A 23,181-nucleotide genomic window follows, 5' to 3' on the forward strand; every position below is an offset into this window, starting at 1 on the left:
ACCCACTGAGTGAGGCTGGGGATCAAACCCACAACCTCATGGTTCCAAGTTGGATTCATTTTGGCTGTGCCACGATGGAAACTCCTAATTTTGCTTTTGAAATGGTTGATTGAGTCTAAGCTGCCTTTTAAGACATCAAGGAGAAAGACAAAGGAAGTAGTTGGAGGTACAGTTTTGGTATTTAGATTAAAACTAGAGACATAAATCTGAATTATCTGCATGTAGGTAGTGGTCAAAGCCATGAGCATGGATATATTCATGCACTCTAAATATTAAGCACCTACCATGGCCCAGTTTATCAGTTCTAAAATCAGTTGTAACAGCAACCAAATTTGTCTTAAGGCAAGATAGCTTATTTCTCTCACAGGTCAAGTGGTGGTACAAAGCATGTTTGATGATCATGCCACCATAAGGTCCTCGGGATTCAGAACTTTCCCTCCCTCCAGTTTTAATTCCATGATTCTTGGAGTCAGGCCCTCCTATTTCACTGTCTAAAATGAAGCTCTAGCTTGTTTATCCATGCTCCAAGTCCAGAATGGAAGAGCTGAGGAAATTACCTACAAGCCTTCATCCAGCTCTTTAACTTATATGTCCACTGGCTGTAACTTAGGCCTGTGGCCAATATGTAGCTACTGCTAGGGAAACTTGAAAAGTACCCCCCCCTTTTTTTTTTGGTCTTTTTAGGGCTATATCTGAGGCATATGGAAGTTCCCAGGCTAGGGACTGAATTCCAGATCTTGGAGTCATCCTTAATTTTATTTCTTATTGGTCACATTTGAGGTTCAGTCCATTTACAAAACATGCCAACTCTTTGGAATTCTCTTGTGCCTCAGCAGGTTAAGAATCCAGCATTGTCATTGCAGCAACTCAGGTTGCTGCTATGGCACAGGTTCAATCCCTGGCCTAGGAACGTCTGCGTGCTGCTGGCCCAAAAAGAAAGAAAAAAACAAAACAAAACTTACTGACCCTCTCTCTCTTTTTTTTTCAAATATACTCAGAAACCAGCCATTTTCACTACCTCCGCTATTATCACTCTGGTCTGAGTCACCAACACCCTCTAACAGTCCTTACTGCTTCTGCCATTTCTCCCTACCTCATGCTCATGTGGGCCCAAAATCATCCTTCTAAAATGTAGGTCAGGGAGTTCCCACTGTGGTGCAGTAGGTTAGGATCCGGCATTGTCTCTGCAGTGGCTCAGGTTACTGCTGAGGCACAGGTTTGATCTCCAGCATGGCACAGTAGGTATCTAAGGATCCAGGGTTGCTGCAGCTGTGGCACAGGTAGCAGGTGTGGCTCAGATTTGATCCCTGGACCAGGAACTTCTGTATGCTGCAGTGCAGCCAAAAAGAAAAAAATGAAAAAATAAAAATAAAATGTAAGTCAGGTTATTCCTCTGCTCACAACCTTGTAATGACTTTTTTTTTTTTTTTTTTTTTTTTTTTGGTTTTTAGGGCCACACCTGTGGCATATGGAGGTTCCCAGGCTAGGGGTGCAGTTGGAGCTACAGCTGCTGGCCTACACCACAGTCACGGCAACATCAGATCTGAGCTTAGTCTTCAACCTATACCACAGCTCACAGCAACCCCAGATTCTTAACCCACTGTGTGAGGTCAGGGATCAAACCCCCAACCTCATGGTTCCCAGTTGGATTTGTTTCTGCTGCACCACAACAGGAACTCCTAATGACTTCCATTTAGTTAAGAGTAGAAGCCAAATGACCTAGAGGACCCTGCCCAATCCAGAGCCTGCTTTACTTCTGTTTGCCTCTCCACAACCCCTTACTCACCACTAGAGCCACACTGGCCTCCTTGCTGTTTGTTCCTCATATATGCCAAGTGCACCCCTCCTATAAGGCATTGCTCTAGTTTTTCCTTCTGCCAGGAAGCTCTTCTGGAATCCACGTGGCCAGAACTCTCACCTTCTTAAAGAATTTGCTTGGAGTTCCTGTTGTGACTCAGCAGTTAACAAATCTGACTAGCATCCATGAGGACGCAGGTTCGATCCCTGGCTTCGCTCAGTGGGTTTAGGATCTGGCATTGCCATGAGCTGCAGTGTAGGTCACAGATGCGGCTTGGATCCTGAGTTGCTATGGTTGTGGCGTAGGCCAGCAGCTTCAGCTCTGATTTGACCCTTAGGCTGGGAAACTCTATATGCCTCAGGTGTGGCCTAAAAACAAACAAACAAACAAACAAACAAGAATTTGCTTGAATTTCACCTCACTGAGGTCTCATGAACAGTCTATTTAGTACTACAATCTGCCCTCCTGATACTTTCTGCCTTGATCTATATTTTCTTTTCACTATAGCATTATTTCTCCTGCTAGAAATGTAAGCAGATATTCTCATTTTAGTCAGTGATATCCCCAGGGCCTGAAAGAATGCCTGGCATATACCATGCACTCAATAAAAAAACATTTTTTGAATGAATGAGTAAAGTGGACATGGCTTGCTAATGAGGAGGGGAAATGGGGAAAGAAGATGACTTTTCAGTTTGGGTTCAAGTAACTGGTTGAAAGGTGGTGTGATTGATTACTTGAAGTGGTGAACTAGAAGAGACACAGGCTTGAAGAGGAAAAATAAGAGCTCAGTTTGTGCATATTAATTTTTCTTCTTCTTCTTTTTTTTTTTTTTTTTTTTTTTTTGGCCGCCCCATGGCATAAAAAAGGCTGAGGATCAGATCTGAGCTGCTGTTGCAACCTATCCTCCATCTCATTGGCTGCTCTCTTCCTGGCTGCTCCTCCTGAAGTCTAAATGTTGAAGTGCCTCTAGGCTTAATCTCTGACACTCTTCTTTGTCTAGACTTACTACTTTTGATCCATGACTTTAAATAAATACCCACCATGGGAGTTCCCGTTGTGGGCTCAGTGGTTAACGAATCCGACTAGGAACCATGAGGTTTCGAGTTCGATGCCCGGCCTTGCTCAGTGGTTTAAAGATCCAGTGTTGCCATGAGCTATGGTGTAAGGTCGCAGACTCGCTCAGATCTGGTGTTGCTGTGGCTGTGGTGTAGGCCAGCAGCTATGGCTCCAATTCAACCCCTCGCCTGGGAACCTCCATATGCCAAGGGTGCAGCCCTATAAAAGGCATAAAGACATAATAAATAAATACCCACCATAACCGATGAAGATCCTAATGTCTCTTGTTGGCCTCAATTTCTGCCCTAAACTCCGGGCTGCTAATTGGACATCATCTCTGAGATCTCTGGTAATTATCTCAAATTAGTATGCAGAAAACTGTTGCCGATATGGTGCAAGGGGATTGGCAGGAGCTCTGCAGCATCGGGACACAGATTCAATCTCCAACTGGCACAGTGTGTTAAAGGATCCAGCATTGTTGCAGCTGCAGGGTACTTTGCAGACATGGCTTGGATCTGGCCTGGCCGTGAATAGGCTGGCAGCTGCAGCTCCAACTGAACATCTAGCCTGGGAACTTCCACATGCCACAGGTGCAGCCGTTAGAAAAAAAAAAAAAAAAAGTGAACCCAAATCTTTTTTTTTTTTTTTTTTTGTCTTTTTTTTTTGCTATTTCTTGGGCCGCTCCCGCGGCATATGGAGGTTCCCAGGCTAGGGGTCGAATCGGAGCTGTAGCCACCGGCCTACGCCAGAGCCACAGCAACGCGGGATCCGAGCCGCGTCTGCAACCTACAACGCCGGATCGTTAACCCACTGAGCAAGGGCAGGGACCAAACCCGCAACGTCATGGTTCCTAGTCGGATTCGTTAACCACTGCGCCACGACAGGAACTCCTTTTTTTTTTTTTTTTTTTTTTTTTTTTTTCCCAAATCTTGATTGTGGTGGTGATTCAACGGGTGTGTGTACATGTCAAAGGTATCAAAGTGTACACTTTGCAGATTATTGGCCGTCTATTGCTGCTGCAGTTTATTGTAACTCAGTTATACCTCAGTGAAGCTATTACTAGGAATTTCCTTGTGGGGCAGGGGATTAAGGATCAGCATTGTCACCGCTGTTGTTCTGGTTGCAGCAGTGGCCCAGTTCAATCCTTAGCCAGGGAACTTCTGCATGCTGCGGGCGCCGCCAAAAAAAAAAAGAATTTTTTGGTAGTAGTTAAAAAAGTGAACCCAAGCTTCACTGCACTGTGATTTCTGTTTGTTAGGCTAGAGTTCTTCCTCATTTACAATTTACACCTCGGGATTTTGTGACCCATCTCAACACTACACCGACAGTCGATGAGGTAAGGAGCTGGTACAAGGTAGCACTCAGTTTAAAAAAAAAAAAAAAGAAAAGAAAGAGTTCCCGTCGTGGCTCAGCGGTTAACGAATCTGACTAGCATCCATGGGGACAGAGTGTTCGATCCCTGGCCTCAATCAGTGGGTTAAGGATTTGGTGTTGCCTTGAGTTGTGTAGGTCCCCAGGTGCGGTTCGGCTCCCGCGTTGCTGTGGCTGTGGTGTAGGCTGGTAGCTGTAGCTCCGACTCGATTCCTAGCCTGGGAACCTCCACATGCGCGGGTGCGGCCCTAAAAAGCAAAGAAAGAAAGGATGACTCTTTTGTACTAGTTGGAAATTATTATGTTCAGCCCTTAGTCACGCGGCATCGCAGAGTCAAAGGGTTGGGGGTCCCCTAACCCTCATAAACCTCCCGAGGCAGAGACCGGTGTTTGCAGACGCCAGCCACGCCCTGTCATTGCAGGCCACGCCCCCACTGGGCGGCAGGCACACCTCCGGGAGGAAGGCGCGGCGCGCACGTGGCCTCCGGGGGCGGGGTCGATAGCGCGGGCCTGGAGAGCCCGCCTGGTTCCGGGCCCCACGCTGCCGGAAGCGGAAATAACGCCCGGCGCCGCCAGAGTTGCCGTAACTGCCACCGAGATGCCGAAGGGGCCCAAGCAGCAGCCGCCGGAGCCCGAGTGGATCGGGGACGGAGAAAGCACGAGCCCTACAGGTGAGGCTGGTAGACAGGGAGGGAAGGAGAGAATAAAGAGGAGAAGAGAAGTGTGCGCGTGTCTTAGCGGAGAATTATGGGGCACGAGACTGACTGGGCCTGCGAGGGCTACTGCGCATGCGTGCAATGGGGCGGGGACGAGTTTGTCCCGGCAGGAGTGCTTTTGGGGTGCCTGCAAAAGAAAAAGTGCCGGGGTGTCGCTCATGAGCCTCATTGAGAGTGGGCAGATGACGAGGAAGAGCATATGGTGCCGAGGGGGAGATGGGGGGAAATGAGAACGTACCCTTCTCTTTTGAACGTCTTCCCCACCATACGGTATTCCACATACAGCTGGAATGTATCAGCCTCGACCTCCCCTCCCACCTCCGCGCGAACTCACTTACTCATTCTGTCTCACCCACACTCATTTGGGGAGCCAGTTTTCCCACTTGCTTCTCAAGAGAGGCTGCCTCCTTCATGAACTCTTTCACAAGACACTTTTCTGATGCTACCGGAACAAGAGGGTGGATCCTGAGTATTAGAATGGAGGGTTAAGGTTTACTTAAAAGCCACGAGCATTTGTTGAGCACCTGTTTTTAATTATGCAGTGAGTTTTTGTTTTTGTTTTTGTCTTTTTAGGGTCGCACCCGCGCATGTGGAGGTTCCCAGGATAAGGGGTCTAAATCGGAGCTATTGCTGCCGGCCTATGCCAGAGCCACAGCAACGCAAGATCCGAGCCGCCTCTGCCACCTACACCACAGCTCACGGCAACGCGGGATCCTCAACCCACTGAACGAGGCCAGGAATAGAACCGCAACCTCATGGTTCCTAGTTGGATTCGTTCCGATGCACCATGGCGGAACTCCTTATGCAGTGTTTTTAATTAGACTGTGCTTTGGGGAGGGGAGAAGAGAATATGAAGACATCTTCTCAGACTTGAAGGTACTTTCAAGAGGGAGATAAAATGGACATAATAATTACAGCAGGTATACAGCGACTAATTATAAAGGCATTTATTGGATACTCACTATAAACCTAGTACTGAGCAGAAGAACTGGAAATGTAGGGGTGGAAGATGAGCTTTGCCTGTCTAGAAGGGGCAAGACTAGTGGAGGGGCCAGAGCATTAATCAGACAGAGGCCAGGAGTGTGATGAATGTACTTGAAAATTCTTTGGAACTAGAGAAGAGAAGGGCAGCATCTACTCAGGTCAGCAAAGCCTTCCAGGAATATGTGACAGCTGAGTTCATTCTTGAAGGATCAGTATGACTTAGCAAGGGGAAGAGCATTTCAAGCAAGCAGAAGATGTAGTGGAGCCTGGCTGGTTCCCAGGATTGTGTGACTAGTTGTGATGGGGTTGGAAAGATGTGTGAGAGATAGATAATGAAAGGCTTTATACACTATTTCAAGGAACTCAAATTGTAAAAACATTCAGAGGAGTTCCCTGGTGGCCTAGCAGTTAAGGATTAGGCATTGTCATTGCTATGGCTCGGGTTCGATCCCTGGCCTGGGAACTTCTGCACACTGCAAGTGTGGCCAAAAAAAGGAAAAGGGTTGGGGGGGGATCCATTGCAATGCATAAGGGATGACTGGAGGCAGGAAGACCATTTAGGAGACTCTGGTAATGATCCAGGTGAGAAGTAGTAAGAGAGTCAACCAAGGCAGTGAAGACCCAGAGTTACACTGACTACAGCTGGGAGCCAATTAAATGAAGGGAGAAGAATTAAGGATGACACTCAACTCAGCAGGTAGTAGCCATTAAATGAAAGTAGTAGTGGGCTGTTGGGTGGAGAGTGGGAAGAGGTAAGGGTGGCTTTTTTTGGGGGGGGGTTCTTTTTAGGGCGGCATATGGAGGCTAGAGGTCGAATTAGAGCGGTAGCTGCCGGTCTACACCACAGCAACACAGGATCCGAGGCACGTCTGTGACCTACACCACAGCTCACAGCAACGCCGGGTCTTTAATCCACTGAGTGAGGCCAGGGGTCTAACCTGTATCCTTATGGATGCTAGTCAGGCTCATTAATCACTGAGCTACGACAGGAACTCCCAAGGGCAGCTTTTGAATGAGTTGGAGATTTCTGGGGAATTTGTTTTTGGTTGTTTGTTTTTGCTTTTTAGGGCTGTACCCATGGATTATGGAAGTTTCCAGGCTAGGGGTTGAATTGAGCTACAGCTGCTGGCCTACACCATAGCTCATGGCAATGCGAAATCAACCCACTGAGGGAGGCCAGGGATCAAACCCTTGACCTTGTAGATCCTAGTCAGTTTCGTTAACCACTAAGCCACAATTTCTCTCTTTTTTTTTCAGTCTTTTGAGGGCCACACTTGTGGCATAGGGAAGTTCCTAGGCTAGGGGTCAAGTCAGAGCTGCAGCTGCTGGCCTATGCCACTGCCACAGCAACAGCACATCCAAGCCAAATATCCAGCCTCTACCACAGCTCACAGCAATGCCAGATTCTTAACCCACTGAATGAGGCCAAGGATTGTACCCACAACCTCATGGTTCCAGGTCAGATTCGTTTCTGCTGTGCCAGGATGGGAATTCCTATGCAGAAACGTTTAATTAGGTTCCATTTGTTGATTTTTGTTTTTATTGTCATTAGTCTAGGAGTTGGATCTGAGAAGATAATGCTGTGATTTATTCAGAGTGTTTGGCCTGTTTTCCTCCCACAGTAGCAAGTTTGGCAAAAATTTCTTAGAAGATGATAACCTGAGTCAGTTTTCAGTCTAATTAGAAAGGAATGGGAGATGAGGAGGTGAACTACAGTTTTTTTCCTCCCCCCTTATTGACCCTTACCACGTATGAAAATTCCTGGGCCAGAGATTGAACCCGAGCTGCAGCTGTGATCTCTGCTACAAATACAGCCATCAATGCCTGTTTGTTTTGGGTTGGTTGTTTTTTTTTTTTTTTTTTTTTTTTTTTTTTTGGTCTTTTTTTTAGGGCCGCAGGTGTGGCATATGGAGGTTCCCAGGCTAGGGGTCAAATTGGAGCTGCAGTTGCTGGCCTATACCAGAGCTCACAGCAATGCCGGATCCCTAACCCTCTGAGCGAGGCCAGGGATGGAACCTTTGTCCTCATGGATACTCGTTAAGTTTGTTAACCGCTGAGCCACGGCAAGAACTCCCAATGTCTGATCTTTTAACCCATTGTGCTGTACTGGGGATTGAACCCATGCCTCCACAGCAGCCTGAGCCACTGCAGTCGAGGTTTTTTTGTTTTTTTGTTTTCTAAATCGTTTCATATGGAAGTTCCTGGGCTAAGGGGGTCTAATTGGGAGCCACAGCTGCTGGCCTATGCCCCAGCCAGGGCAACAGCAGATCGGAGCTGCATCTGTGACTTATGCTGCAGCTTGCGGCAACATTGGATCATTAACCGACTGAGCAAGGGTCAGGGATCAAACCCACATCCTCCCAGAGAAAGTGATGGGTCATGCACACTCTGAGCCACAATGGGAATGCCTGCAGTTGGATTCTTCACCCACTGCATCACAGTGGGAACTCTTGGACTATACTTTTGAGACTCAGTGAAGACAAGGATAGAAACAGTAATTGGGGGAGGAGATTGTTTATGGAAAGTGCTTTACTTGGCTTTGAACTTAGAAGCTGCTTAAGTAATGTACCTACTAAAGGAAAGAGCCATTAGAGGGGAGAGGTGGAGGATACTTTGCCTTTTGTTTGGTGATAATACTTTCTCACACTTGAACCTGTGCAGAGGCTTCTCTCCCTATGGTCAGGAGGTGTGGTTGTGTTAGTCCTTGGGGAGAAATTAGCATCTGAGTCACTCCTCATGTTGTCGGGGTGAGCTAATGATGTCATTCCTTCTGTGTACTGCAGTGGGTTTTTCCTAATGGCTTTAGGATTAGGCTTCTTGGAGTAGCATATAAACATAGATGCTTTCATTATTTCTCCTGCACGTTCTTTTTTTTTTTTTTTTTTTTTTTTGCTTCACCTGCAGCATATTGAAGTTCCCAGGCCAAAGATTGAATCCAGGCTGCAGCTACAGCAAGATGGATCCTTTAACCCACTGCACAGGCCAGGGATTGAACCCATGCTTCTGCAGTGACCTGAGCCACTGCAGTCAGATTCTTAGCCTACCGCCCCACTGCAGGAACATCTTTTCATTTCCCTCACACTAGTCACCCAGAGTGGGGATCAGGTTTTGCAGTGTGTTCAGGATGGAGGTCACAGATTAAGCTAAGACAGGCCTAAGCATAAGGGAGTTACTTAAGGAGCTGGGAGAAGCTGGTGTCCAGAACGCAGATACAGGTAGGGAAACAGAGATAGCAAAAAAGATAGAATGAGCCCTTTTAGTCTATGAGGCCCTAAGTTATAGGGATGGTTCTTCATTGTCTCCAGCTGTTGGCATTGTAGGTGCTTGGTATCTGAATAAATGATTGCTATGGACTGGGTGGAATTCTGGTCTGAGAACACTTGATGTGGTAGATAGCAGAAAGCCTTTGGGGCTGGTATGTTTTTGTTTTTGTTTTTTTAAAAAAACCTAGGTGATTGCAGGAGTGCTTTTGAATAGAATTGGATAGCAGTGGATGGATGGGAAGATTGGGAGATGAGTATGCTGGCAGATATGTGTGGGCATGAAGAGAAATCAGAAGGCTGCTGGCTGCCTCCTGGTCTGACATGGGAGGGGGACTCAGACACAGTCCCCTGCCTGCAGGGAAACAGGGATGGACAGAAAGAAGCTAGAATTTGGTGTCAGTAAACTTTGATCAGTTTCCTGCTTTGCTCCCTGTGAAGGTGAGCTAAACAGTCTCTCAAGTCACTCTCTAGAATGAAGGACCAACGCACAGTTAAGTATCCCACAGTGTGGTTTGTGCTAGTATTAGCGAAGCAGGTGGGATGTAGACCCTGGTGTTGGTTCACTTACCAGACCACTCTGTTTACTTGGCCTGCAGGATCAAAAGATGATGTATCCCAAACTGAATTAATGATGTTTTCTTGAAGTTCCTGTTGTGGCTCAGTGGTTAATGAATCTGACTAGCAACCATGAGGATGCAGGTTTGATCCCTGGCCTTGCTCAGTGGGTTAAGGATCTGGCGTTGCTGTAAGCTGTGGTGTAGGTCGCAGACACAGCTCGGATCCCACACTGCTGTGGCTGTGATGTAGGCCATCAGCTATGCTCCAATTCAACCCCTAGCCTGGGAACCTCCATATGCCGCAGGTACAACCCTAAAAAGCAAAAATAATAATGTTTTCTCCTTCTATTCTCCCCACGGGTGGTAGGAATGGAGAGAGGGGTCCTTCTCTGCCAGTATATCCTGACCTAATAAATGCTACCACTCGCCCAGCTAATTCTGTCAGCTAAAGACATAGGCGTGACCTCCGAATGCTCTTAACTTCCCACCCTTGCTGTCACCCTGTGGGTTCTCCTCCTTGTCTCCCGCTGCTACCCTAGACCAAGCCACCTTCGCCTGCCTCGTGGGGCAGTGCAGAGAATGATAGTTGAGCTAGAAAAAAACAGTTGATAAGGCGGAGGCTCCCGAGAGGGGGGAGATCAGGCTGATTTGGAATTTGTCTGCTTAACCTTCTAGACAAAGTGGTGAAGAAAGGGAAGAAGGACAAGAAGACCAAAAAGACGGTGAGGCAGTGAGGGGCGAGGATGAGAGGACCGTGGGCGTTTCCAAGCGGAAGGTGGTCCTGGGAAGGCACTGGGGGCCCCCGGGAGGGGAAGGGGTCTCATCAGGAGAGGGAGCAGGGTGGGGCTGGAGTGCAAGTTCCTGGTGGTGGTGAAGGGCTTGGTTGGTCTCTGTGCCGGGTTTACCTAGATCTTAATTCCCTTCGTAGTTCTTTGAAGAGCTAGCAGTAGAAGACAGACAGGCTGGGGAAGAAGAGAAAGTGCTCAAGGAGAAGGAGCAGCAGCAGCAGCACCAGCAGCAGCAGGTACAGGTGTCAGGGGACCCACCACTCCATGGAGGCATCGAAGGTCTGCCAGCCCCTTGGCGGCCCACATCGATTCACTCGGTGACGGCTGCTCTCTCTGGGGCTGCTCTCTCTGGGGCAGAAATAAGCGGTGTCCAGAGCTTCATTCTCTCACTCTCTCCGACTTTCAGCAGCAAAAAAAGAAACGAGACACTCGAAAAGGCCGGCGGAAGAAGGATGTGGATGATGATGATGGAGAGGAGAAGGAGCTCATGGAGCGTCTTAAGAAGCTCTCAGTGCCGGCCAGTGATGAGGAGGAGGAGGGTAAATGCCCGCGGGAGATGGGGTACCTGGAACCCTCAAGTCACGAAGACTCGGGTGCCTGGTTCCTTGCTCTTGGAGTTGGCATAGGTTAAGGAGCCGGACATTGTCATTCTGTTTCCTGTCTCACCTTCTCCCCTTATCATTTCAGCACCTGCCCCGGTGCCCCGAGGAGGGAAGAAAAACAAGGTAAGCCGTCCATCTGCGTGGTAGACAGAGACTCCAGGGGTGCAGCCTTGGCCATCCCGCTGACTTCTCGGTCACTTTCATTCTCCAGGGTGGTAATGTTTTTGCAGCTCTGATTCAGGATCAGAGTGAGGAAGAGGAGGAGGAAGAAAAACATCCTCCTAAGCCAGCCAAGCCAGAGAAGAATCGCATCAATAAGGTGACAGTAGTGGCTCTGGAGGTCACTCCCACCCCCTGTAGTACTTCTGGCCCGGGTGTGGTCATTCCCTGGCTTCTTTTCCTGCTTTTAAACTAGCTTTTATAAGGTCTGCTTTGCTTATACTGTCAAAGTCAGCTTTTTTTTTTTTTTTTTTTTGCTTTTTTTTAGGGCCGCATGTGCGGCATATGGAAGTTCCCAGGCTTTTAAACTCAGAATCTGGAGTTCCCATTATGGTGCAGCAGAAACAAATCCAACTAGGAACCATGAGGTTGTGGGCTCGATCCCTGGCCTCGCTCAGGGGTTTAAGGATCCGGCCTTGCTGTGAGCTGTGGTGTAGGTCACAGATGCAGCTCGGATCTGGCATTGCTGTGTCGAAGGCTGGTGGCTACACCTCTAATTAGACCCCTAGCCTGGGAACCTCCATATGCCGCTGTGTGACCCTAGGAAAAAAAAAAAAGATGAAAGAAAGAAAACTACTATTCCTAGACCTCCCAAAAGTGTTTGTTAAGCTACAGTATAGCAAATGAATTTATGTGTGTCTGTGTGTGCTTTTCCAGGCTGTATCTCAGGAACAACAACCAGGGCCCAAGGGCAGAAAGGGAAAGGAGGAAAAGTCAAAGGGCAAGGCCAAGGTGAGAAGGGAGCGTTGGCCAGGGGAGGGTTTGGGTCTCAGGAATTAGAGCCTTTCATCACAGCTGCTATCTTTTTGTGTGTTAGCCTCAAAATAAATTTGCTGCTCTGGACGATGAAGAGGAGCAGGATGAAGAGGAAATAAAAGAAAAGGAGCCTCCCAAGCAAGGGAAGGAGAAGGCCAAGAAGGCAGAGCAGGTGTGGGTTTTGGTGTTGGGGGGTGGTGTTCTTAGGGACTAGGGCTCTGTGGCCCTCGGGCAGGGGACAGGATCTGGGGGAGCAGGAGTGGGCAAATGTCTATAAAGGGCCACACAGTAAATATTTTAGGCTTTGTAGGCCACATACATTCTCTGACACGTACTCTTTTCTATTTTTGGAAAGACTCTTGGAAGATGGAAAAACCGTTCTTAGCTCACAGGCCGTAGTTTACAACCTCTGATCCAGAGAGGAAGGGACCCAGGCTTTAGCCTCACACAGTCTGGATCGGCTCTGCTGCTCACTGACAGTGCCCTTCAGTACATCTTTCCACCTCCTGCCGTCAGCAGTCCCACGTGTGTGATGTAGCGATCTCTGAGCTCCCCTTTACCGCCAGCACTTGCTGGTTCTGTGACTCTTCTGGATTTCTCAGTCGTTGTACCATAGGGCCTCTGGGTCTTTTCTTTGCATGTTAACATGGAGGCCACTGAAAAACTCATTTGATATATGAGGAAAAGAACCTTTTCTGTTTATTCTACCCTCAGTTACATTGTATGGGCAGTTAGGTTTCTAGATACATATACGTTGTTACATGTAGTGTCTTGTGCCATTCCTGGTGGCAGAAATGGATTGGGGTCTCCCGCCTGGGTATGAAAATGAAAGGATCCGCCAAGATAATTCAGGACTCTGGGTGGAGAAAGAAAGAGCTACTGTGGATCTCGGGGTAGCTAATGCGAAGTCTGAGTTCTCAGAGGGGTCCTTTTGTTTTTCTCATCCCCGGGTCCTCACAGGGCTCAGAGGAGGAAGGAGAGGAGGAGGAGGAGGAAGGGGAGTCCAAGGCTGACGATCCCTACGCTCACCTTAGCAAGAAGGAGAAGAAGAAGCTGAAGAAACAGGTAAGACCTTGGGTTCTTAGAGGTAGGAGGGTTTGATTTTTTTTAATATGTTTTTTATTTTTTATATTTTTTGGGGTTTTTTTTTTTTTTTTTTTTTTGTCTTTTTATGGCCACACCTGGGGTATATGGAGGTTCCCAGTCTAGGGGTCAAATCGGAACTTCAGCTCACAGCAACACTGGATCCTTAATCCACTGAGCCAAGCCAGGGATCGAACCTACATCCTCATGGATACTAGTTGGGTTGTTTAACCGCTGAGCCACAATGGGAACTCATATATTGAGGGTTATAAAAAGAAGTGCTTAAGAGTTCCTGTCGTGGCTCAGCAGAAACAGATCTGACCAGCATCCATGAGGACGCAGGTTTGATCCCTGGCCTTGCTCGGTGGGTTAAGTGATTTTTTTTTTTTTTTTAATGTATTAGCTATGGGGACATGTGAATTAGGGGACAAGAAAGCTTGGGACACTGTGTCAAGTAGAGCAGTGGGAGTATGGGAAGAATTGTGTTCCGTGAGCCTTGTCTTGGTGTCTGATGACCTGGGGCTGTATTGTGATGGGAAACTGGCAGGCATTGGCCTCAAGAGTGATTTTTCCTTCCTTCTCAGATGGAGTATGAGCGCCAGGTGGCTTCATTAAAAGCAGCCAATGCTGCTGAAAATGACTTCTCCGTGTCACAAGCAGAGATGTCTTCCCGCCAGGCCATGTTGGAAAATGCATCTGACATCAAGGTAAGGTCCGGGGAGTTCCCGTCGTGGCGCAGTGGTTAACGAATCCGACTAGGAACCATGAGGTTGCGGGTTCGGTCCCTGCCCTTGCTCAGTGGGTTAACGATCCGGCGTTGCCGTGAGCTGTGGTGTAGGTTGCAGACGCGGCTCGGATCCCGCGTTGCTGTGGCTCTGGCGTAGGCCGGTGGCTACAGCTCCGATTCAACCCCTAGCCTGGGAACCTCCATATGCCGCGGGAGCGGCCCAAGAAATAGCAACAACAACAAAAAATACAAAAGACAAAAAAAGACCAAAAAAAAAAAAAAAAAAAAAAGGTAAGGAGGTAAGGTAAGGTCCGAGGGGGCCCCTCCTGCCAGCTCGCCCACGCATGCGCCACTCTCACCTTCCCCTGAGTGGCCACGGCAACCAAGGGAGTGAGTACGAGGGGCTTTTCCACACCTGCGTTCTGCCAACTTGAGCGAGAAGCCAGCAGAACCGGCGTAAGGGTCCACCCTTGGAGGGAAACACGCAGGACGGCCTGGACTGGCTCAGGCTTGGAGACGCTTCCAGGCAGTGGGTGCAAAAGGGGACTGGCGTGCTGAGAGGTGGGGGTTCTCCCACAGGGAGAAAGCTGTGGCCGGGGTCTGGCAGGGAGGGTTCTCGTTGCTCATTCCTTCCCTGCCCTCTGCAGCTGGAGAAGTTCAGCATCTCGGCCCACGGCAAGGAGCTCTTCGTCAACGCAGACCTGTACATTGTCGCCGGCCGCCGCTACGGGCTGGTGGGACCCAATGGGTGAGGCGAGGAGGGGAGGGCAGGGGGCGGGCAGGGGCAGAGACGGGCGCTGCGGCGGCCTGGTCCTCAACGCTCTCATCCCCCAGCAAGGGCAAGACCACGCTCCTCAAGCACATCGCCAACCGAGCCCTGAGCATCCCTCCCAACATCGACGTGCTGCTGTGCGAGCAGGGTGAGGCTGTGGTGGGAAAGGGGCTTGGGGAGAACCGAGGTCAGGGGCTCGTGGGGTAAATGGACCAACCAGGAATAGAAGGAGCCGTGGTTGTGGAGTCGGAAGGTTATCCCAGGAGATGGGGACCGGGAAACGGGTGCTAAAGGAACTCAGGAAGTGATGAGAAGCCGGAGAGCGTTTTATTTGGAACGAGCACGAAGAGCCAGGCCAGGGCAGGTGAAGCAGCAGTGGCGCTGAAGGGAAGAGGACGTGGCAGCCTTGGCCCTCAGGGCGCCCTGACTCCTCCCTCTGCCCCCAGAGGTGGTGGCTGATGAGACGCCAGCTGTGCAGGCTGTTCTTCGAGCTGACACCAAGCGGCTGAAGCTGCTGGAAGAGGAGCGGCGGCTCCAGGGACAATTGGAACAGGGCGATGACACGGCCGCCGACAGGCTGGAGAAGGTAGAGGAGATGGCGCAGGGGACACGGGCCAAGACTAGGGGTTGCTGGGACCTCCCGACATAGGTCCTCCTCTCCCTCCTCCCAGGTGTATGAGGAGTTGCGGGCCACTGGGGCGGCCGCTGCCGAGGCCAAAGCCCGCCGGATCCTGGCTGGTCTGGGCTTCGACCCTGAAATGCAGAATCGGCCCACACAGAAGTTTTCGGGGGGCTGGCGCATGCGTGTCTCCCTGGCCAGGTGGGCCCCCATCCTCGCCGCCCTCCCTTCAGCCTCTGTCCACCAGCACCCTTTTTGTTTCTTCCCGTTCTTTCAAGGCCAGCTTCTCCCTCCTGTACTGTCAGTGTTGTCAGACTCAGGGTCCTTTCTCCCTCCCTGGGGCTCTTTTCTCATCTGTGTCCCCACAGGGGAATTAGTTGTCTAAGGAGAGGTTGGGAAGGAATGTTCAGTCTCTGGCTCCACTTAACCAGAAGCTTCTCTGAACAAGGCTCTTCTCCCCCTGACGCCACACTCTGCTGCCCACCCTTTAGGGCGCTGTTCATGGAGCCCACGCTGCTGATGTTGGATGAGCCCACCAACCACCTGGACCTGAACGCTGTCATCTGGCTCAATAAGTGAGTGGCCCTTGATTCCAGGCTTTGCATCGCTGGTTCCCATTCTGCCCCTGCCAGCTCTCAATCCAGCCCCTCCTCTGTCACTCCCTGTCACCATCATGTCACTTCCCCTGACTTAACCCTGCCTTGACCACTGTGACATTTCCACACTCTTCTCTAAAACCCAGCTACCTCCAGGGCTGGCGGAAGACGCTGCTCATCGTCTCCCACGACCAGGGCTTCCTGGATGATGTCTGTACAGATATCATCCATCTTGATGCCCAGCGGCTCCATTACTACAGGGGCAATTACAGTAAGGAGGGTCATTGGGAGGCCTGGGGAGGAGGAGAGGTGGTGCCTAGAGAGAGGCCTGGGGGGAGCCAGGAGGGAGTGATGAGAAGCTGCATCTTTCTGAATTCTGGGCATCCTGCTGGGCAGAGCGACAGCCATTGATTCCAGCCCTTGTTTTGCTTCAGTGACCTTCAAGAAGATGTACCAGCAGAAGCAGAAGGAGCTCCTGAAGCAGTATGAGAAGCAAGAGAAAAAGCTGAAGGAGCTGAAGGCGGGCGGCAAGTCCACCAAGCAGGCGGTGAGCAGGGGTCTTCCTGGCAGGGGCCCGTCTCAGGAGCAGGGAGAAGGGGCGGGACTCAGACCCAACCTGCCTCTGGAGGCCCTTGGTGAAGGGCACGGGTGTCTCCCCAGGAAAAGCAAACCAAGGAAGCCCTGACTCGAAAGCAGCAGAAGTGCCGGCGGAAAAACCAGGATGAGGAGTCACAGGAGGCCCCCGAGCTCCTGAAGCGCCCCAAGGAATACACCGTGCGCTTCACGTTCCCCGACCCGCCGCCACTCAGCCCTCCTGTGCTGGGCCTGCATGGTGAGCACCCGCCGTCCCCGTCTCCACGTGCAGGGACCTTCAGGGACCCCGGGGGCTCTGAAAAGAAAATAAAGTGGTGCTTTTCCCGTGGCTTCTCAGGTGTGACATTTGGCTACGAGGGTCAGAAACCACTCTTTAAGAATCTGGACTTCGGCATCGACATGGACTCCAGGAGTGAGTTGGTGGGGAGGCCCGGGAATGGAGCAGACACCCCCGGGAGAGTTTCTGGGGACCTCACCTCTGACCTCTGTCTCCCTCCCCACTCTGCAGTCTGCATCGTGGGCCCTAACGGCGTCGGGAAGAGCACCCTGCTGCTGCTGCTGACTGGCAAGCTGACCCCGGTGAGTTGTGCGTGAGTTGTGTGGCCAGCAGTCGGGGTCATGACGTGAGCACACAGCTGTTCCCCAGAGGCTGGAATCAGGACCCCCCTCTGCCTGGAGAGTTCAGTACAGTGCGTTGTGGATGATTCGTTGCCTTAAGAGGTGCTGAGAGGAAGGCAATTTGGCTTAGGGAGGAGAGCCAGAAGTGGGGCCAGACTCGGGGCACCACTTCCCGTGCATGATACACACCGGTCAAGAATGGTTAGAAATTGCGTAAGCCAGAGAAGAATCTGGAGATAGCCGTCGGCCTACACCACAGCCACAGCAACGCCAGATCCAAGCTGTGTCTTCGACATACACCACAGCTCACAGCAACGCTGGATTCTTTTTTTCTTTTTTTTTTTTTTTAACATTTACCTTTTTATTTATTTATTTATTTATTTATTATTTTATTTTTTTGTCTTTTTGCCTTCTCTAGGGCCACTTCCGCAGCATATGGAGGTTCCCAGGCTAGGGGTCTAATTGGAGCCGTAGCCACTGGCCTACGCCAGAGCCACAGAAACACAGGATCTGAGCCGCATCTCACCCTACACCACAGCTCACGGCAACTCCGTATCTTTAATCCACTGAGCAAGGCCAGGGGTCGAACCCGCAACCTCATGGTTCCTAGTCGAATTTGTTAACCACTGCGCCATGACGGGAACTCCAACGCTGGATTTTTAACCCACTGAGTGAGGCCAGGGATTGAACCCATGTCTTCATAGATACTAGTTGAGTTCATTAACTGCTGAGCCATGATGAGAACTTCCAGTATGCATTTGGATGAATCGCTTTTTCCTTTCTTGCCTTATTAGCATGTATATGCATATAGTTTTAAAAATGTATTTTTACTTTTATTTATCTTTAATCTTTTACTTTTGTTTCTTTAGGGTCATACCAATGGCATATGGAAGTTCCCAGGCTAGGGGTCGAATCCAGCATTTGATGTTGGTGCCTCACTCTCTGACTTCACTTAGCATGATAATTTCTAGGTCCGTCCATGTTGCTGCAAATGCCATTAATTCTTTCCTTTTAATGGCTGAGTAATGTTCCATCGTGTGCCACATCTTCTTTATCCACTCCTCTGTCAGTGGACATTTAGGTTGTTTCCATGTCTTGACTATTGTATATGGTGCTGCAATGAACATTGGAGTACATGAGTCTTTTCGAGTCATGGTTTTCTCTGGATAGATGCCGAGGAGTGGGATTGCCGAATCAAATGGTAATTCTATTTCTAGTTTTCTGAGAATCTCCATACTGTTTTTCCACAGTGGTTGCACCAATTTACATTCCCACCAACAGTGTAATAGGGTTCCCTTTTCTCCACACCCTCTCCAGCACTTAACGTTTGTAGACTTTTTTTTTTGTCTTTTCAGGGCCACACCCACAGCATATGGAAGTTCCCAGGCTAGGGGCAGAATTGTTGCTGCGGCTGCTGGCCACAGCCACAGCAACACCAGATCTAAGCCATCTCTGCGACCTACATCACAGCTCATGGCAACCCCATATCCTTAACCCACTGAGCGAGGCCAGGGATCGAACCCGCAACCTCATGTTTCCTAGTCGGATTTGTTTCTGCTGTGCCACAACGGGAACTCCTATTTGAAGACTTTTTGATGGTGGCCATTCTGGCTGGTGTAAGTTGGTACCTCATAGTGGTTTTGATTTGCATTTCTCTAATAATGAGTGATGTTGAACATCTGTTTTTATGTGTCTTTTGGCCATCCGTGTGTCTTCTTTGGAGAATTGTCTGTTTAGATCTTCTGCGCAGTTTTGATAGGGTTGTTTGGTTTTTTGGTATTGAGCTGCAGAACGTGTTTATAAATTTTGGAGATTAATCCCTTATCAGTTGCTTCATTTGCATATATTTTTGCCCATTCTGTGGGTTGTTTTCATTTTTTTAGGGTTTCCTTTGCTGTGTAGAATCTTTTAAGTTTGATTAAGTCCTGTTTATGTTTATTTTTATTTTTGTCATTACTCTAGGAGGTGGGTCTGAGAAGATATTGCTTTGGTTTATGTTAGAGAGTGTTTGGCCTATGTTTTCCTCTGATCATTTTTTTTTTTTTTTTTTTTTTTTAAACCTTTTTAGGGCCGCACCCAAGACATATGGAGTTCCCAGGCTAGGGGTGTAATCAGAGCTATAGCTGCTGGCCTGTGTCACAGCAATGCCAGATCCGAGCTGCCTCCACTACCTACACCACAGCTCATGGCAATGCTGGATCCTTAACCCACTGAGTGAGGGCAGGGATCAAACCGCAACCTCATGGTTCCTAGTCGGATTCATTTCTGCTGCGCCACGACAGGAACTCCAGTATTGGGTCTTATATCTAGGTCTTTAATCCATTTTGAGTTTATTTTTGTGTATGATATTAGGAAGTGTTCTTTTTTTTTTTTGACTTTTTGCTGTTTCTTTGGGCCGCTTCCGTGGCATATGGAGGTTCCCAGGCTAGGGGTCGAATCGGAGCTGTAGCCGCTGGCCTACACCAGAGCCACAGCAACGAGGGATCCGAGCCGCATCTGCAACCTACACCACAGCTCATGGCAACGCCGGGTCGTTAACCCACTGAGCAAGGGCAGGGACCGAACCCGCAACCTCATGGTTCCTAGTCGGATTCGTTAACCACTGCGCCACAACGGGAACTCCCTAGGAAGTGTTCTAATTTCATTCTTTTACATGTGGCTCTTCAGTTTTCCCAACACCACTTATTGAAAGGACTGTCTTTTCTCCATTGTATATTCCTGCCTCCTTTGTCATAGATTAGTTGACTATAGGTGTGAGGGTTTAATCCTGAGCTTTCTATTCAGGCTATTTCTGATGTTTCACCAACACTTTGGCAAGTAGTCTTATTGTATCTGTTCATGAGTTTAGTTTTTCCTTATGATAAATCCCCTATAGTTCAGCGGAAATGAACCCGACTAGTATCCATGAGGATGTGGGTTTGATCCCTGGCCTTGCTCAGTGGGTTAAGGATCCGTCATTGCTGTGAGCTGTGGCTCAGATCTAGTGTTGCTGTGGCTGTGACTTAGGCCAGCAGCTGTACCTCTGATTTGACCCCTAGCCTGGGAATCTCCATATGCCGCAGGCGGGGCCCTAAGAAGAAAAAAAAAATTACCTACGGTTGCTCTGGGGGTGTTTGCAGTGTATGTAGTGCTTAGGTGGGTCGTAGCCATCTGTATGCCTTCCGGGAACGTGTTGAGAGGGCTTGTGTGCACACATGCGCACACACACACACAGGAGATCTTTAGAAAGGTGTTCCTAGATCCTCCACAAACTGTCTCATTTCCCGCAGGAGGTGGAACCTGCTGTTCTCGAGAAGGCGGGTGGGGAGGATGTCTTTGCTCCTAGTCAGTCTCTCTGAAGGTTCTGACTCTGTGCTTTTTTCCCCCCCTCCTTTATCCTCCTCTTGCTTCCGATTCCTTGGGCGCCTTTGTCACCTTAGGGAGGACACTTAGGGTTCCCTTTCTGGTGTTCGCCTCCCCTTCCGAAAAGTAGGGTGTGGAGCCACAGCTCCTGTCCCCCCACCCTCATATTCCCCCCTTGCCTTTGCCTTGCAGACTCGAGGCGAAATGAGGAAGAACCACCGGCTGGTAAGTGGCTTTCTTTGGGAATTGAGGTGAGAGGCCATCACAGGAAGTAGGACTTTCACTGACCGCCTCCCTCTCCTCTCGGGCAGAAAATTGGCTTCTTCAACCAGCAGTACGCAGAGCAGCTGCGCATGGAGGAGACGCCCACTGAGTACCTGCAGCGCGGCTTCAACCTGCCCTACCAGGATGCCCGCAAGTGCCTGGGCCGCTTCGGCCTTGAGAGCCACGCCCACACCATCCAGATCTGCAAACTCTCAGGTACTGGGGCCGGGGAAGGCGTCCCTTCCTTAGCATTCCTACCTGCAGGCTGTCCCGGAGGTGGGAGCGGAGAGGAACCAGGACTTGGGGCACCTAGGTAGGTGCACACTCAGGGTTTACCTACAGGCACGTCAGGTGGGGAGTTCCCGTTGCAGCTCAGTGATAACGAACCTGACTCGTATCCATGAGGTTGCAGGTTCCACCCCCGGCCTCAGCGGGTTAAGGATCCGGCGTTGCTGTGAGCTGTGGTGTAGGTCTCAGACACAGCTCGGATCTGGTGTGGCTGTGGCTGTGGTGTAGGCCGGCGGCTGCAGTTCCGATTTGACCCTGGGACCTTCACATGCTGTGGGTGTGGCCCTAAAAAAGGAAAAAAATTTAGAAAAGGAACGTTGGGTGGTAAAGATGCAATGATCTCCTTTGCTGCAGGTGGGCAGAAAGCCCGAGTTGTGTTTGCAGAGCTGGCCTGTCGGGAGCCTGATGTCCTCATCTTGGTGAGGGAGCTGGACGCGCGGCGGCTGGGCGGCAGGCAGGGGCCGGGGTGGCGGAAAGGAAGGGTGGGCGTCTGACACACACAGTCACGGAGTGCCTCCTCCCCTCCAGGACGAGCCCACCAACAACCTGGACATTGAGTCTATCGACGCCCTAGGGGAGGCCATCAACGAGTACAAGGGAGGTGAGTCGGTTGGCCAGGCGTCCTCCTCCCGCCTCGGGGACCGGGCCGTGGTGTCCTTCAGCTGGGGCGCCCCGCTCCGGGCCTCACTCTCTTCCTCCTTTCCCCCTGCCCTCCCTCCATTCTCGCCATCCTGCTTCAAAGCTGTGATCGTCGTCAGCCACGATGCCCGACTCATCACGGAAACCAACTGCCAGCTGTGGGTGGTGGAGGAGCAGAGCGTCAGCCAGATCGACGGTGACTTCGACGACTACAAGCGGGAGGTGTTGGAGGCCCTGGGTGAAGTCATGGTCAGCCGGCCCCGCGAGTGAGCTTTCCCTCCTGGAAGCCCCCTCGTCCCCCTCTCCTCGGAGGCCCCTCTGGTCTGCAGCGGGGCCAGCAGCTCTCGGCACGTGAAGGCGGAACGTGGTCCTGATGTGACCAGGATGCCGCTTTGATCGCTGCCTTTTCTCTGAAAGACTTGGCTGTTCTGCTTCTCTTCAGATAACCATGCTGGCCTTGTCCTTGAAGTCCCTCTGTACGAACAGGTCACATTCATTATTGAGGGATTCCATCCAGCCAAGGGCACGTGGCCAGTGGTCCGAGGCCGTCCTCTCTCAGAAGCTGGGCCACCTCAACGCTTCCGGCCCAGCTGCCGCCCTGGTCTGTGAGTGCTGCTGCTCTTTTCTGGTGGATTTAATGCTGACCTAACGGATTCAAGCAGCTGTGGCCACTCAGAGCTGGAGGGGAGTTCTGAAACCCATGCTGAGAGCCAGGACTTGGTGCCTATAATCTCTAGGCTGCTTGGGGACTTGGGGGCAGGAAAGGAATGCTGCTGAACTCAAATCACCCTTTACAAGGGGAAGAAATAAAGGAAAGGCGTTGCGGCCATCTTGTCACTGTTTGGAGGTTCGTGGGAGCTGGAACTCTTAGTCTTGGTTTGCTTTATTCTGTTTTCTGGCTGCGTTAAATATTCGCCCGTTCCTCAGGACAGATGGGTCTGACCTGCAGTGTTACTGCGAATTAGATGGTGCTGGCTGTTGGGGGTGCCCCCATAACCCCCGATCCCTTCAGACAAGGACAAGGGAAATGATTCATCACCTCCCTCTAGGACACTCAGTTTCTCGCTATCCAAGCTCCGCCTGTGGTCAGGGACCAGGGTGCTGATCTCCCAGAGCCGCTGCATCAGCCAACAGGCCCGGCACCGTGGGGTATACGAGAGGGGAGGGGACGGGTCTGCCTTCATGAAGAGCCTAGTTAGAGAAGACTTAGAAAAAAAGACGTGAGTGTACGGCATGAAACGATTAATTGCCAAATGTGTGGTGCTCTAGAGTCTTCAGTTGCCTCATGCTCATAGAAGGGAGAGGTTGTCCAGAGCTTGGGGTTTTGGTAGGATCACTTGAGGATGAACCTTGAAGACGAGAAAGGGATTTTAATAATGAGGAACAGGGAGCCATTTTTGGAAGCTAGGAAAAGGGTGACTCTAGGGAAGAAAAAAGTATGGGTGTTGATGCAAGAACGTGGCTGTTGAAGCCACTTTTCTTCTTACAGCTAGACCAAAAAGATGGGTTTGGAAAGTAAAACCCCAAGTG

General features: G+C 50.2%; 1 protein-coding gene across 3 annotated transcripts; it reads left to right on the forward strand.

Annotated features, from left to right (window-relative positions):
- Nucleotides 4,740-22,515, forward strand: ABCF1 (ATP binding cassette subfamily F member 1). 3 transcript variants are annotated; one of them, XM_005653453.3, is made up of 25 exons: nt 4,740-4,895; nt 10,420-10,466; nt 10,673-10,768; nt 10,939-11,071; nt 11,220-11,257; nt 11,346-11,453; nt 12,011-12,085; nt 12,171-12,281; nt 13,070-13,174; nt 13,777-13,899; nt 14,567-14,667; nt 14,754-14,839; nt 15,138-15,277; nt 15,363-15,511; nt 15,802-15,885; nt 16,053-16,177; nt 16,341-16,453; nt 16,567-16,738; nt 16,838-16,912; nt 17,009-17,079; nt 20,653-20,685; nt 20,772-20,940; nt 21,367-21,431; nt 21,541-21,613; nt 21,755-22,515. In XM_005653453.3, exons 1-25 carry the CDS (start codon nt 4,823-4,825, stop codon nt 21,919-21,921), a joined length of 2,532 nt encoding a protein of 843 aa, XP_005653510.1. In that variant the 5' UTR covers nt 4,740-4,822; the 3' UTR covers nt 21,922-22,515. The 3 variants fall into 3 exon arrangements, with proteins under 3 accessions (XP_005653510.1, XP_005653511.1, NP_001116541.1); XM_005653454.3 differs by having other exon boundaries at nt 10,942-11,071; NM_001123069.1 differs by lacking the exon at nt 13,070-13,174 and having other exon boundaries at nt 4,823-4,895; nt 10,942-11,071; nt 21,755-21,921.

Source organism: Sus scrofa, chromosome 7 (assembly GCF_000003025.6).
Source record: "Sus scrofa isolate TJ Tabasco breed Duroc chromosome 7, Sscrofa11.1, whole genome shotgun sequence".
In the NCBI taxonomy this organism is placed as follows: domain Eukaryota; kingdom Metazoa; phylum Chordata; class Mammalia; order Artiodactyla; family Suidae; genus Sus; species Sus scrofa.